Here is a 14,556-nt window from a genome sequence, read left to right on the forward strand (position 1 = left end):
TGTTGATCTCCTTTTTTTTGGGATAAGGTTGGGGAACGTCAGGTGTTAGGACCTGAATTTGTGCAGCAGGTGTCTGAGAATGTGGGTTTGATCCAAGAGAGGATTAGATCAGCTCAAAGTCGGCAAAAGAGTTACGCAGATGTTCGCCTCCATGAGTTACAGTTTGAAGTAAGAAGTAAGGTATTTCTGCGTATTGCTCCGATGAAAGGGGTGATGAGACTCGGCAGGAAAGGCAAGTTGAGCCCGAGGTATATCGGACCATTCAAGGTACTTGAGCGAGTGGGTCCAGTAGCCTACAGAGTTGCACTACCTCCATCACTTTTGAGGGTCCACGATGTGTTTCACGTATCCATGTTGAGGAGGTATGTGTTGGATCCTTCACATGTTCTTAGTTATGATGAGTTGAAAATTGGGGATACTTTAGCGTATGAGGAGATACCTATTCAGAATCTGGACCGTAAATTTCAGAAGCTTCGTACCAAAGAGATACCGTTAGTGAAGGTATTGTGGCGGAATCACGAGGTTGAGGAAACTTCTTGGGAACTAGAAACGAAAATACGGCAGAAGTATCCACAGTTATTTTGAGCACTTGTACATGATCCTACTGTGGGTTGGGATAGGTGGTTAGTCGTCAAGAGTGTGTGTGTATTGTGAACTCTTGAGACTGTTGTATATTAACCATGGTATTCCTCCGCCATAAGTGAGGGTATGTATATGTATGTGTATGATGGGACTGCGCTGTAATAGTCGCCAATTTCTTGTTGGTAGTTCGTTTATGTGTATTTTGGATATGACTTTGTGAATGAGAGGGCAAATTTCAAGGACGAAATTTTTGTAAGAATGGGAGATTATAAGAACCTGAACTGTGATAAATGGGTTTAAATAAATAAGAGAGTGACAAATTGAGAATTTGGAAGATTTCTTCGATGAAGCCAGATTTCGTCGATGATGCCTTTGTTCTCATCGATGAAATTCAGAGGCTCGTCGACGAGGAGAAGCCGAGGAGTCTCGAAAAAATCAGTGGTCTCAAATTAGTTGACGAGGTCACCGATTCATCGATGAAGGTAGTGGAAGATTCGTCGACGAAGGCACCATTTCGTCGACGAATTGGACTGGGTCAAAGAGCTATAAATAGGAATTTCCTTTACTTCCGCACTAAGTAACTTCAAATATCTCTCTCTCTCTCTCTCTCTAAACCTCTCTTTACTCTCTCTCTCTTTCTAGATTTCTTCGTCGATTGTTTCTGGAATTGGAAATATGAAGTTACCGCGAGGATCATGGAAGGATTCTCTAAAACTTCTACGGATCGAAATCTCGTTTTGGAGATTTTTTGGTTTCGGCAAAAAATCGAGGTAAGGCTTGGTTTTCAATTATGATCCGGTAGTTTTGTAGGAAACTGTCTTGTGAGCATATTATGTACTGTGATTTGTAGGTTTTGGTACTCGGTTCAGTGTTTAGGGGCCTAGGAGTTTAGGATTTGCTTTCGGGGAAAAGGTAAGGGGAACTGTGTTTATATCAATTATTTTTAAAATCGGACTCGGTGGAACTGTGGTCCACGGTCCTATGTGTGTTTGGCTACTCATTTGGGGGGGATCTAATGGGGAAAACTATGGGTTTTTCATTAGTACAGTTTTGGGAAAAAGGGGGCGACGGGCTGCATCCTTGGTTTTGTTGAAAACCGTGGCTATATGTTGATTTATACTGTGATATTGGAATGGTCGTGCCTTGACTTGTTTAAATTGTATTTTTTTGGAAAACCATGATTTAGATTACCAAATGGGTGTGGTTTGTATGGTTATATGAGCATGCATATGTTGTATTTTGGTGAAATAGGAACGGGGTTCCGAATTGTTCCAGGTTTGAAAATACAGCTTTTGCCGAAGAGTGTGCAATACCACTAGATTGGCCGGCTTTTGAGCCGAAGGGTGTGCGAACACCAAATCTACACTAGTTCAACGCTGATGCTATGCCAGGTTACTGAGGGCACTAGCTTTTTTCGAAGGGTGTGAAATATCACCAGACTGCCGGCGTTGGCCGAAGGGTGTGAAATACCACCAGATCACTGATTTTTACCGAAGGGTGTGAAATACCACCAAACAGTCTGACTTCGAGCCAAAGGGTGTGACAACACCAAATTGTATTACTTGGTTTGTGAAAATACTAGAACTGTTTTGATTGTTTTGACTATTAATCCATGCATGTTAGTGTATCATGATAACACTAAAATGCCACACACTAATATAACTTGTGTTCTTCCTTACTAAGAAGTGTCTCACCCCTACTGTATGTACATTTTTACAAGTCCTTCGAGTCACCGGAACTAATGTCCTGGTGTAGGGAGCGTAGTGGCCGGTGTACTGCGTTTAGCGCTTGGGTAAGTGTTAGGATTGTATTTTTGGTGGGTTTCCATTTTGAGATGTATTTGGGCACCCGTTTGTACGTTTTGATGGAGTCATGTTCTGCTCTTGTATAGACTCTGATATGGTACTGTATATGTTGCTATAGAATGACCTTTTTTCCGCTGTGTGTATGATTGTGATTGGATGTGTTTAGGGTGCTTGGGAACCCCACGGGGTCGGATCCTCATCCATTGTACTATATCTTTAGATGTTTTATCAGATACAGGGACAGGTTAGATGATATTTTCACCCTTGGGTCCCATTTCGAGGTTCAGGGCGTGACATTAGTCCTAAAATATCATCACTTAACCAAATATGTTAAGTTTCTCTTGTTTGTTATCATCAAAATAAGATTCTAAACCTTATAAGGCCAACAAGTCAAAAAACGACTATTGGCAAATGGGATGAGAGATTCTAAACAATTCCTACCTAATTACTCCTTTATTACTTTGTATTAAATTAGGCATTGGAGAACTATTATTGAAGTACTGCTTTATCTTTGTAACTTTATTTTGTTAAGAACAAGAAGTTCAATACATTTTATTACCCATGAAAAGGATTTTTAGTGTACATAACTCATACAATAAAATGTTTTATACATTATACTTCCTATATTAGGGTAGAATCAATATGATTTAATTATTTGGAGGGATGAGAACAGTGCTCTTCCTCATCTTCGTCATGAAAAGCTCTTCCAACTCTGGAGTTGTATCAAGGGAGGCTCGCAGGGTTCCTGGAGATAAAGCATTCCACAACGATGTTGGCCCTACCAATTCCCCATAAACAGGCCTGTAAAGGAATACATGATAAATAAATGATCTTAAATTGTATTGATCAAGCACACCACAAAAATGAAGAAGAAGAGTTATACATGCATGTGCAAAAATTTGAGCTCATATATATATATATATATATATATATATATATATATATATATATATATAACACTTAACATATTGATTCTAAAATGTTTAAACTAAAATAGAGATTTTTAATTTAAAAAATAAGACCTTTAAACTTAGAAATTTAAAGATCATGTAATTTTAATATGTTGCAGGATATAATTTGTTTAAGAATTAGATAATTCACTTTGTACAGATACTTGATCCAATAAGCAAATTAATAAATCATAATTATTCACCAAACTCTATTGTTTAATGAGTTCATTTTTTTTTTTTTTTTTTTTTTAAAAAATCTACTACTTGATTATGAGACCAGAAGAAAAAAAATCAAAACAATACCTTTTTTCCGGAAAATACGAGAACAAGACACAAACCGAGCGTACGTGCTATGCCAAAAATTGTATATTGAGAAAGGATCTATATTTATATGCTTCCTAACATGTTGAGATTTAAAGCTACTTATTTAGAAATATTTTTCAAAAAATATATTAAATTTAATAAGTGTGAATAATAAGTGGTAAATCGCCTTTTAAAAGTTGCATTGTTACAAAGATGATAAATGGAATTGTAATTGAATGCTTACTGGGGAGTTGTTGCCATGGTGACAGTCTCTATTCCATCATCGCCGGCAACTTTGGAGACCGTAAAGAATCTGGGCACCACCCACAGGTGACCAGCCTCCACTTCTGCGTCCACGACGCGCTCACCGTCAACGCCCACCATCTCAACCCGACCGCTCCCTGCCACCACATAACTCACTCGCACCGCCCCATCCGCTGCATTAACCGGCGCGCTCATGGCCCCTGCGCACATCCTTTCGCGGCTCACGCTCAATCCTACCTCTCCGAGCACCGGAAACTTGGCCTCCGTCACCGCCGTAAGCTGCCCGGCGCTCTTGACCTGGACGTCCGCCGCCGCACCGTCAATGTCATAAGTCATTTTGTGTGTTGTCAGGGAGGCGACGTCGTCGGTGCTCGGCTGAGGCATGCCAACTGCTTTTTCTTCTCCGAGCTTGACGATTAGAGTGCCGGTTTGGGCATTGACGATGGCTTGTTCTTCGCGCTGCGTGATTTGACAAGCTTGGCTGATGAATTTTGGGGAGAAACCGCGTAAGATGCCGCGAGCGCCGGTTTCTAGGAAGTAGGTGAAGTCTCCGGGACTGTGAGATTTGAAGGTTTCACCCAGAAACAGGATGACCAGATCAGAGTCGCTGTCGGCGGGGTTGTACCACCAGGAGACTACGCCGGCGGGCACTGGTATGACGACTCCTTCCTTGAGGTTGAAGACCACCTCTTGTGGTGCATTAGGGAATACCATTCCAGCCCTCCCGCAGCAACCTGTAGCAATGAAGTTAAAATTTTGTCTGTCTACACACACGCTTTCGAGTTTCCACATTTGTCGCAAGACCATTGAATTTTGGAATAATTAATAAAGATTAAGGTGTCTATTTTAGGGGACATTATAGCCGGCGCCGTCCCTCCAACGTGGGCTTATGGCGGTCCGTTACTGAAGAGGTTGTGAACTTTTTTGAAACCTTGATAGGAAATGTCAGCATTTTTTTTTTCATATTTTTTTTTTTTGTCAAAGAGATCAGTAACTTCCTCACTTCTATCCAAAAAAACAAAGATGAGCATCATGGACTTGTGGATGATTTGAGAGATGTGCAATAATTGAAAGAGGCGACGAATGAGCATCATGGAAAACGGCCGCTGTTCCTATATGCCATGGACTTGCGGATGATAATTGTAGGTGTTCCTATTCTGACTAAATGAGAGAGATTCACGTGCCTCTGTGTGTGTGAAATGAATCAGTGTATGATATGTGAAATGCGTACCTTGAATAACGTAGCCAAGTTTGGAGGAGTCGGCATAGTGGGGAAGGGCGAACCCGCGAGGCGCCAGCACCAGCCGTCCTGCACCCACCTTGGATTCACTCAGCAAGGGAAGTAATTTAGAGGTTGACCAGGTGTAATAGGATCCCCCTTCTCCCTCAAACATTATTTCCCCCATCTCAGCCCCCAACTCCCATCCCTTCTTCTTCTTCTCCATCTTATCTCTGATATTCTCCATTCGGAAAAATTTATTTACGTATCAAGGTCACAGAGACGCGGATTGATTCCTAAATATACGCTGCTAGCTGCAGATCGAGATGATGGTGATGATTATGGTATATGAATGCACAGCCTGCATGCGCTTTATATATATAAGGTGAGCAGGCAACCTCCATCCTAAGTACTCTATGTATACGTGGGCGACGAAAAAAATGCGTGGTGGCGGGGCCACCTTAACTAATTTAATTACGTAAACTGTTCAGATAGGCCAAACTTGTTTGGTCATGGGAAAATTCAGACACCGCCATAAAACGTGTGTGGCCTCAATTGAACCAGCGCAAAAGAAAGCAAAAATGAGAACTGCTTGACAAAGCTAGCGTAGGCGTGGGATTAATTTGACGCACAAGCCTACAAAATCGTATCCAAAAGAAAAATCTACTTTGTTATTCATTATTGTCAAGAAAAAAAAAAATCGAGGGCAGAGTTGCCGCGTGATGGCTCTATATGCATGGGAAGTAATACATAACACACCCCTACAAAGTCTAAGTATTAGTGACAGTTTTAATAACGGTCAATAGACCATCACTAATGTTACGTTTTTAGTGATAGTAATTAAAATCATTACTGATATTTGACTTTTAGTGACGAATTTGAATCTAAAAAATATTTATTTTATAGTGACGGTTTTAGTCTTTTAGCAACGATTTAGAAACCATCACTAATACTTTATCTTATCATTATTTTGTTTAAATTTTTTTTTAATTCCTATAAAAACCTGTAATTACATTTTATCATACATAAAATTAAACTAGAATTACTAAAACATTCATAAATTATTAAAATTTAAAATACAAATTGTTCAAAATCAAAATACATACAAATACAAATTCAAATTAAAATATATAAATTAATTCTATTCAGATAACAAGAAAAATAGGAAAAGTCAAAAGTTATGTGCATCCGATTCGACTGTAGTGTCTGGCATCATCTTAGTGTTCTGATAGCCGCAAACCCTACAAAATAGTAATTATATAAGAAATTAGTTAGTATACAATATTTGAACATATAAGTATATATTATAATAAAAAAATGATTTGATAGCAAAATGATCGGACATTAGGACATAGAGTAAAAAATGATACAATTGTAACTAACTAAGTTTGATTAGGCGGAATTCACCTCACTCGATGCGAACCTCGTATGCTTGAATTCTAAGCTAAGTACTTAAAAAGAAATAAGTTTATTAAGTTTGTTTGTATTCTAACTTTACTTTTAAGTGGGAAAAAAGCTCCTCGGAGGGAGTTTGTAGGCACCTTAAGCTCTGACACGTCCATGTCAATGTGATGGGCGTGTCAGGACTGACCCCACTCAGTTTGGACCTTGTATGCCCGAATTAGATACTTAGGTGCTTAAAATGAACTAAGTTTACTAAGTTTGTATTCTAACTTTACTTCTATGTAAGAAAAAAGCTCATGGGGAGGAGTTTTTGGGCAGCGTTAGCTCTAGCACGTCCAGGTAAATGAGACGAACGTGTCGAGACTGACCCCACTCAGTTTGGGCCTCATATGCCCGAATTGGACACTTAGGTGCTTAAAAAGAACTAAATTTACTAAGTTTGCTTCTAAACGTATAATTTTCAATCGGGAAGGAGTTTTTAGGCACTGTTAGCTTCCACACGTCCAGCTTAATGTGACGGACGTGTCGAGACTGACCCCACTCGGTTGGGATCTCGTATGCCTAAATTGGACACCTAAGTGCTTAAAATGAACTTAGTTTACTAAGTTTATTTGTATTCTAACTTACTTCTAAGTAGGGAAAAAGTTCTCAGGAAGGAGTTTTTGGACACCGTCAGCTCCAGCATGTCCATCTCAATGTGATGGATGTGCCGGGACTGACCCCATTCAATTTGGACCTTGTATGCCCAAATTGGACACCTGAGTGTTTAAAATGAATTAAGTTTACTATGTTTGTATTCTAACTTTACTTCTAAGTGGGGAAAAGGCTCCCTAGGGATGAGTTTTTGGGTACCATCAGCTCCAACATGTCCAAGTCAATGTGACGAATGTGTCAGGACTGACCCCACTCAGTTTGTACCTCGTAGGCCCGAATTGAACACTTGGAGGCTTAAAATGAACTAAGTTTACTAAGTTTGTATTCTAACTTTGATTCTAAGTGGGGCAAAAGTTCCCAGGGTGGAGTTTTTGGGTACCGTCAGCTCCGGCACGTCCTGGTCAATGTGATGGACATGTTGGGACTGATCCCACTCAGTTTGGGTCTCGTATGCCCGAATTAGACACTTGGGTGCTTAAAATGAACTGAGTTTACTAAATTTGCCTCTAAGCGTATAATTTTCAATCAAGGAGGAGTTTTTAGGCACCATTAGCTCTAACATGTCCAGCTCAATGTGACGGACAAGTCGGGACTGACCTCACTCGGTTCGAATCTCGAATGCCTAAATTGGACACCTAAGTGCTTAAAATGAACTAAGTTTACTAAGTTTGTCTGTGTTCTAACTTTACTTCTAAGTGGGGAAAAATTTCTTGAAGACGAGTTTTTGGGCACCGTCAACTCTGGCACGTCCATCTCAATGTGGCGGATGTGTCGAAACTAATGCCACTCGGTTTGGATCTCGTATGCTCAAATTAGACACCTGAGTGCTTAAAATAAACTAATGCTACTATGTTTATATTCTAACTTTGCTTCTATGTGGAGAAAAAGCTCCCGAGGAGGAGTTTTTGGGTACCGTCAAATCTGCCACATCCAGATCAATGTGACGCACGTGTCAGGACTGACCATACTTGGTTTGCAAAAATGAGACACAAAGCTTAATAAGGAAGAGAAAGCACAATACGATATGATATCGGGGTTCGGCTAATGCTGCCTACGTCCCCGTCTCAAGCTAACAAGTAAGAGGATTCCGCTAATGTTGCTCACTTATGGGTAGAGTCTCGCCGTTTACAATATCCTCTCCTTACTAGGTAAGGGAATACCCAGGTCATATTACAGGGTTGACCCCAACCATTATAACTACACCTTAGAGGATGGTACTCCTAGTTCTCCTAACCAAGTCTGAACCAGTTCAGGACTTTCTTAACCAGGTCTAAGTCTATCCGGTACACGTTATAGGTCAGTGCAATCCTCTTTCGACCACATTTCGAGGATACAATATTATTCAAATTTGTGTACAAATAAATGCTTCTTACAATAAGTAGGGATGTACAACAATATACTCAATGCACTCTAATATGATGGGAGTGTAAGCTCAATAGAGTAAATAGGAAATCTCTCAAAGATATATGTGAAATATTGTGAGAGATGATGATGAAGATGATCTTTGTTTCAAATGAATAAACTTTGCTAAGTGTAAATCAAAGATTTTTAAATACTTATGTAAAATCTCCAAAAATATTATTCAACCACAAAGTGCAGGAGATACTGATGATTAACTTTTCAAAGATATTTTCTATGAAGCACAAACGAAAAACTAGCTTTAAGTCTTGCAATGAGTGTGCAAAGACTCCAAACAAATAGAGATTTTCCCAACAAAAATTTATCAATAAAATAGTATGGGAAAAAACTCAAGCTCACTAGCTCTCTGAAATTGATTTATGAATGTATATGAATGAGAGAGTATAAGCCTTTCAAATAAATGAATATGATGCTCACAATGAATGATATTCAATCTTCCTTCAAGATGCAATAAAATATGCAAGTGAAGGAGATGAACTCTAATGCACTCTTTCTAAAATGATCTTGCAAGGAAACATGAGAAAGAGTATAAAATATATGCTTTTTTGTAAGAAAATATGAAGACTAGCACAAAATTATTTCAGAGAATTTTCTGGCTAATCAAAAGTTAATCAAGTTGCTAATCAGGAGTTATGTTGGGGTATTTATAGAATTCCCAAGAAATATAACCGTTGGGGATACAGAGGAAATTTTAGAAAATGTTTAATTGAAAATTAACCCTGATTAGCATGGTAAAACATCGGGAACCCAAGAGGTTGGATCCATTGGTGTTAGGGACGGTTGACCGAACACACATAAAATTTTGAAATCAATTCTTGGGTTCGATTGGCTGTGGGAGGCGACCGATTGGCTGACCAAGGCAATTTTTCGAACCTTCGTAGGTTTGGTTAGCCGAGGTACACTTTAGGTCATTATTATCGGTTGCCCGAAGACTGTCAGTCGGCTGACCATTTTAGTAGAGAAATGCTTCGGTTGACTGAGGCTTTATAGCACATGCCTCATGTGGCAAGGTCGATTGACTGAGTCAATTAGTACATGAGGGGGTCGGTCGGCCGAGCATGGTTAAAACTTGAGTCTTGGTGCTCTTTTTGTCCTTAAGTTTATTTGAAACCCTTTATAAGTGCTTAACAACTTAGGTAAAGTATTTTCTTGAAAACATGTGCTCCTAAGGTCAATCTAGGGCATACATGAATGCATTTATTACAAACCAAAAGCTAAATGCAATTACAATAAAATTAAATGTCTTCTTCTTTCTTCTTTTGCTCCTCTATCATCCATGGAATACACCACGCGGTATAAGCTCAAATTCCTTCATGGCTTCCATTTCCTTTCCCTTATGTGTATGCTGAAATGTAAAACCTGTTCAAGGACTTAAATACACACATAAGATCCAAGTGTTTTGTCATCATCAAAGCAGGGATTAGACTCAAAACGTCAACATCATGTATAGGAATATTCAACTTCTTGAATATATAGATAATTATATAATATCAAGTTACATAGACCCAAGTGTGGAGAATCAACTAGTCGAGAAGGCGTTCAAGCTTCAACTGTATTTCATAGCAAGATTTGTTAGGAAGATCATTGTGTGTGTTATGAACCAAAAATCCATGTACAACAAGTACAAAAGTATAGGCAAAAATTGGGCATTGATCATTACCATAATATATGTATAGATAACAAATCCACAAGAACTTAGGACAGTTAATCACGTGAAACTGGGTGTGACGAGTATAAGATTTTTCTCTCTTCCAATGCAAGCTTCTTGTGTAAACGCTTTTGATGATTTGCAAACTCCACGAATAAATCCCTTAGTCACTTAGTTGTCCTATATTCTTCAACTCCTAACTGACAGAGCTTTAATTCTTTGCCAATTCTAGCATTTGTGCTCGGTAATTCCTGTAGCAAGATGAGAATCATAAAATCAATTATTAAATTCCACAATAGAGCTCCAACAATAGCAAAAAATCTCACTTTTTTACTTGATGATATTTCCTCAAAAAATAATAAAAATAAAAATGAAAGATTTATTTAATAGCCCTAACAAAAAGTTGTTGCGGGAACAACAATAGGGCGAAAACACTAGAGTACTGCGAAAAACCAACAAAAAACATGTCTTCATTTATGTCCAACCCATGCTACACAAGAAAAACACATATTTTCTAAGCAAATTGTTCTAGTCAATAGTACTAAGGTGTAATGTAATGGCACACCAAAACATATAAGCTTTTTAATATATATTACAAGATACAAGCCCTTTTATCTCTTTTGCCCCTTAGATATGCATAATATAGTAAGCTAATAACTTGCTTGAGACTTCTCTTTCAGGTTTTTGTAAACACCCTATTTTTGTCCGAACCAAATATAACAATGGGGTTATTATTATTATTATTGTTACTTTACTATTATTATTTTTATCATTCTTATTATTTCTATTTCATCATTACTTTACTATAATTACTTTTGCTATTTCTATTTTTATTAATATTATCATTATTTTTAAACCTTATTATTATTATTACAGTACTATTATTATTATCAATATATTATTATTATTATTACCATATTAGTATTATTATTATTACCATAAAAGTATAAATAAAAAAAAGAGGGGGTGGGTGGCGGTGAAGAGCCAAAGAAAAAGAAAAATAAAAAAAAACCTACCTTTCTTCACCCTCTTTGCTGCTCCATCGCAGGACTCCCTTTCTCTCTCACCTTCATCTCTCTCTCACGCCCATCTACAGCTAGACCTCTCTCGTCTCCCCCAGCCTTCACCCTCTTCTCCATCTCTCTCTCGGACCATCCCTCCATTCCCGCCCACCTCTCTCCACATTAACCAAACCACCATCCGAGAGCAGCCAGCAGAGGGCAGCCACCATCAAAGTCCCAACAGCCGCCGTCTCACGGCCTGAGAACCTTCACAATAGCCGTTAACTGAGCACGGCTATCCGCCAACTTCACGGCCAATAAGACAAAGCCCCACCGAACTGCAACATCTCCAGATTGCCAAGCACCACACCTCTTGCTACACAGCGGCTGCACCACCCGAAGACCTTCAAAGGCAGCCTCACCTGCAACCACTACACCAATACCGTCGTGAGCACCGCCGCACGCAGAGGACTCAGCAGCCACGCAGGAGCAACAACCCAGCAGCCCCGTCATCATCCTTGCCGTTGTCGTAGCCGCCGTTTCCCGTCGCTCGTCGTCGCCATGTCCAGCTCTCCGATCACCTTCTCCGGCTCCGGCAGCATCTAGGTGAGTCTCCTGAACTCCCCGCTCCCTGCTATGAGTTTCTTGCAAGCCAACTCACACACCAAAACAAACACTCACGCACACTGCACACACCAACATGCACCCAAACGCACACACCCACACACAGAGCAAGCCAGACAAATACCTTCTTCTTCTTTTTTTCTTCCTTTTAGTTTATTTATGGAGTTTTATTTCAGATGCACCTATGATTATATTTTTGTTGAGATACTAATTAATTTATTATTAGTGTTGCAAGATTTTTGGGTGGGAGTTATTTCAGTGTTTAAAGGTTAAAACTTTGTTACATTAGCTGTACATATTAAATATTTTTATTATAGATTTATTGTTGTAGTATTTATTTTAATATCTTATATTTATGTTTAGATTTTTGCTGTATTTAGTGTATAAATTAAATGATTAACGTTCATCTTGCAAGTTTTTATTATGGTTGTTATATTTATGTTTAATATTCTATATATTAAGTAATTTAGTATTTCATGTGTTAAGTAATATCGTACTTTAAGTAATATTATATATATAGTAATTTAGTAGTCTAAGTAATTATACATTTAGTAATGTAGTATTTTAAGTAAATGTATATATTTAGTCATTTAATATTTTAGGAAACATTACATATTTAGTAATTTAGTATTTAAGTAACATTATATACTTAGTAATTTAATATTTTAAGTAATGATATATATATTTAGTAATTTCGGGTTTTAAGTAATTATATATTTGGTAACTTAAATATTTTAAGTAACATTATGTATTTAGTAATATAGTATCTTAAATAATTATACATATTTAGCATAATGGTATTTTAAGTAATTATCTTTAGTAATTTAGTGTATTATATTTTAAATTATATTATATATTCAGTATTTTAGTATTTTAGCAATATTCTATATATGTTTAGCATATTAGATTCGTATATTTATCGTGATTGTAATATTTTCATATTATGTATTTTCATTTGATTTTTATCCCTATGATTTCAAAAAGGGGTATGTGCTTTCGGGTTTTACGTACCTTTAGTTCTGAGAGAATATATATTATGTATATTTTTGTGATTAATTTCTTTACTCATATATTTTGTAAATTCATAAAAGGAGTGACTTTAAAGACTTTTTAAATTACCTTGAGATAATTTCATAATTAATTAAGTACCGTTTGTAAGAACGGACGCATAGGGGGTGTTTGTACCTTCCCCTTGCGTAACCGAACTCCCGATCCCGGCTTTGGTAATGCAGACCAATTCTACCCTTAATTAGGTAGTAATTAAGTGTTCTAACCATACTAAAAGGTTAGTGGCGACTCCAATATTCCTATTTTTCTTGAAAATATTAAACCACATTTTTTATTTCGCCATCCCAGGGCACCCGCGCTCCGGGATGTTGCGACAGCTTGGCGACTCCGCTGGGGACCTTAGAAAGTCGAGCCAATAATTAATTAGAAATTATCCCGAGCTCAAATTTAATAAATCTTTTAGTTGCTCCTCATTTTGTGAATATTAATTGTAAATATTTTCTTTCCAATTTTTTTAGAGATAAGATTATTAATTGTAAATATTTTCTTTCCAAATTTTTAATATTAATTGTAAATATTTCTTTCCAAATTTTTATATAAGCATATTAATTGTAAATATTTTCTTTCCAAATTTTAATGTTAATTGTAAATATTTTCTCTCCAAGTTTTTAGATAAGAATATTAATTGTAAATATTTCTTTCCAATTTTTTTATAAGAATATTAATTGTAAATATATTCTTTCTAAATTTTTTAGATAAGAATATTATTTGTAAATATTTTCTTTCCAAATATTTTAGATAAGAATATTAATTGTAAATATTGTCTTTCCAAATTTTTAGATAAGAATACAAATTGTAAATATCTTCTTTCCAAATTTTTTAGATAAGAATATTAATTGTAAATATTTTCTTTCCAAATATTTTAGATAAAAATACTAATTGTAGTGTTTTTATTTCCAGCTTTTTAGATTAAGTGTGTTAATTATAAATATCTTGTTTCCATATTTTGAATAAGCATGTGATTGATTGTAAACACTTTATTTCCTTTATTGTTTGAATAAACATGTGATTGATTGTGAATAAGCATGTAATAAAGGTGGGGGTAGCTGGATTAGGCTAAACTAGGATTCACACACTCCCATGTGCTCGGTACCCGGGCTTTACCTATTAGGGTTAGATAAGGGTGTAATAGTGTTTGTCCCTTCGTAGCTTAAGCTTGATGGGACCCACGAATCACCCCACTTAGTGTGAGTTTTGTCCGAACCCCTATGAGGAAGGAAGAAATTTCAAACTGGGGACTTGTATTTATAAGGGTTAGAACCTACCCGCACATACTTTATAGTTTTCCCTAACTAGGATAGAGCCATGAAAGAACCCCCTATATACAGACCTACCTTAGGTCGAGATAGGAGCCACATCCTTCTCCACTTATAGTCTTTTGTATATATGTTTTTAGATACTTTGTAATATGTCTTGCATTTTGCATCCATTTGAGACATGCATACTACTTAGCCATTATTCTGGAAAAGCCCAATAATGAGACCATGGCCCATCCTTCCAAAAAATAAAGCACTTGGCCTAAGCATTTTAAAATATGGGTTGGCCTAATCCTTTTTCAAATAACTCGAACCCAATTTTTTTAAAACAAACCTAGATCCGACCTTTTTCTTAGCAA

The 14,556-nt window shown here is 37.2% G+C and overlaps 1 protein-coding gene across 1 annotated transcript; it reads right to left on the reverse strand.

Moving 5' to 3' along the window:
- Positions 1 to 2,905: 2,905 nt before the first annotated feature.
- On the reverse strand, positions 2,906 to 5,514 carry LOC131164660 (glutelin type-A 3-like). Its single transcript, XM_058122013.1, has 3 exons — positions 5,136 to 5,514; positions 3,885 to 4,638; positions 2,906 to 3,188 (listed from the first exon to the last, which is right to left on the reverse strand). The coding sequence occupies exons 1-3, from the start codon at positions 5,368 to 5,370 to the stop codon at positions 3,035 to 3,037; spliced, it is 1,143 nt and encodes a 380-aa protein (XP_057977996.1). The 5' UTR covers positions 5,371 to 5,514; the 3' UTR covers positions 2,906 to 3,034.
- Between the last annotated feature and the right edge of the window lie 9,042 nt (positions 5,515 to 14,556).

This window comes from Malania oleifera, chromosome 9, assembly GCF_029873635.1.
Source record: "Malania oleifera isolate guangnan ecotype guangnan chromosome 9, ASM2987363v1, whole genome shotgun sequence".
Lineage (NCBI taxonomy): Eukaryota > Viridiplantae > Streptophyta > Magnoliopsida > Santalales > Ximeniaceae > Malania > Malania oleifera.

Excerpts from the sequence above, each read along its gene's own strand:
- LOC131164660 (XM_058122013.1), bottom strand. The coding sequence starts at position 5,370 with ATGGAGAATATCAGAGATAAGATGGAGAAGAAGAAGAAGGGATGGGAG. Across the intron at positions 4,639-5,135 it reads ACTTGGCTACGTTATTCAAG|GTTGCTGCGGGAGGGCTGGA; the intron begins GTACGCATTTCA and ends TCATTGCTACAG. Across the intron at positions 3,189-3,884 it reads ACCATGGCAACAACTCCCCA|GCCTGTTTATGGGGAATTGG; the intron begins GTAAGCATTCAA and ends ATTCCTTTACAG.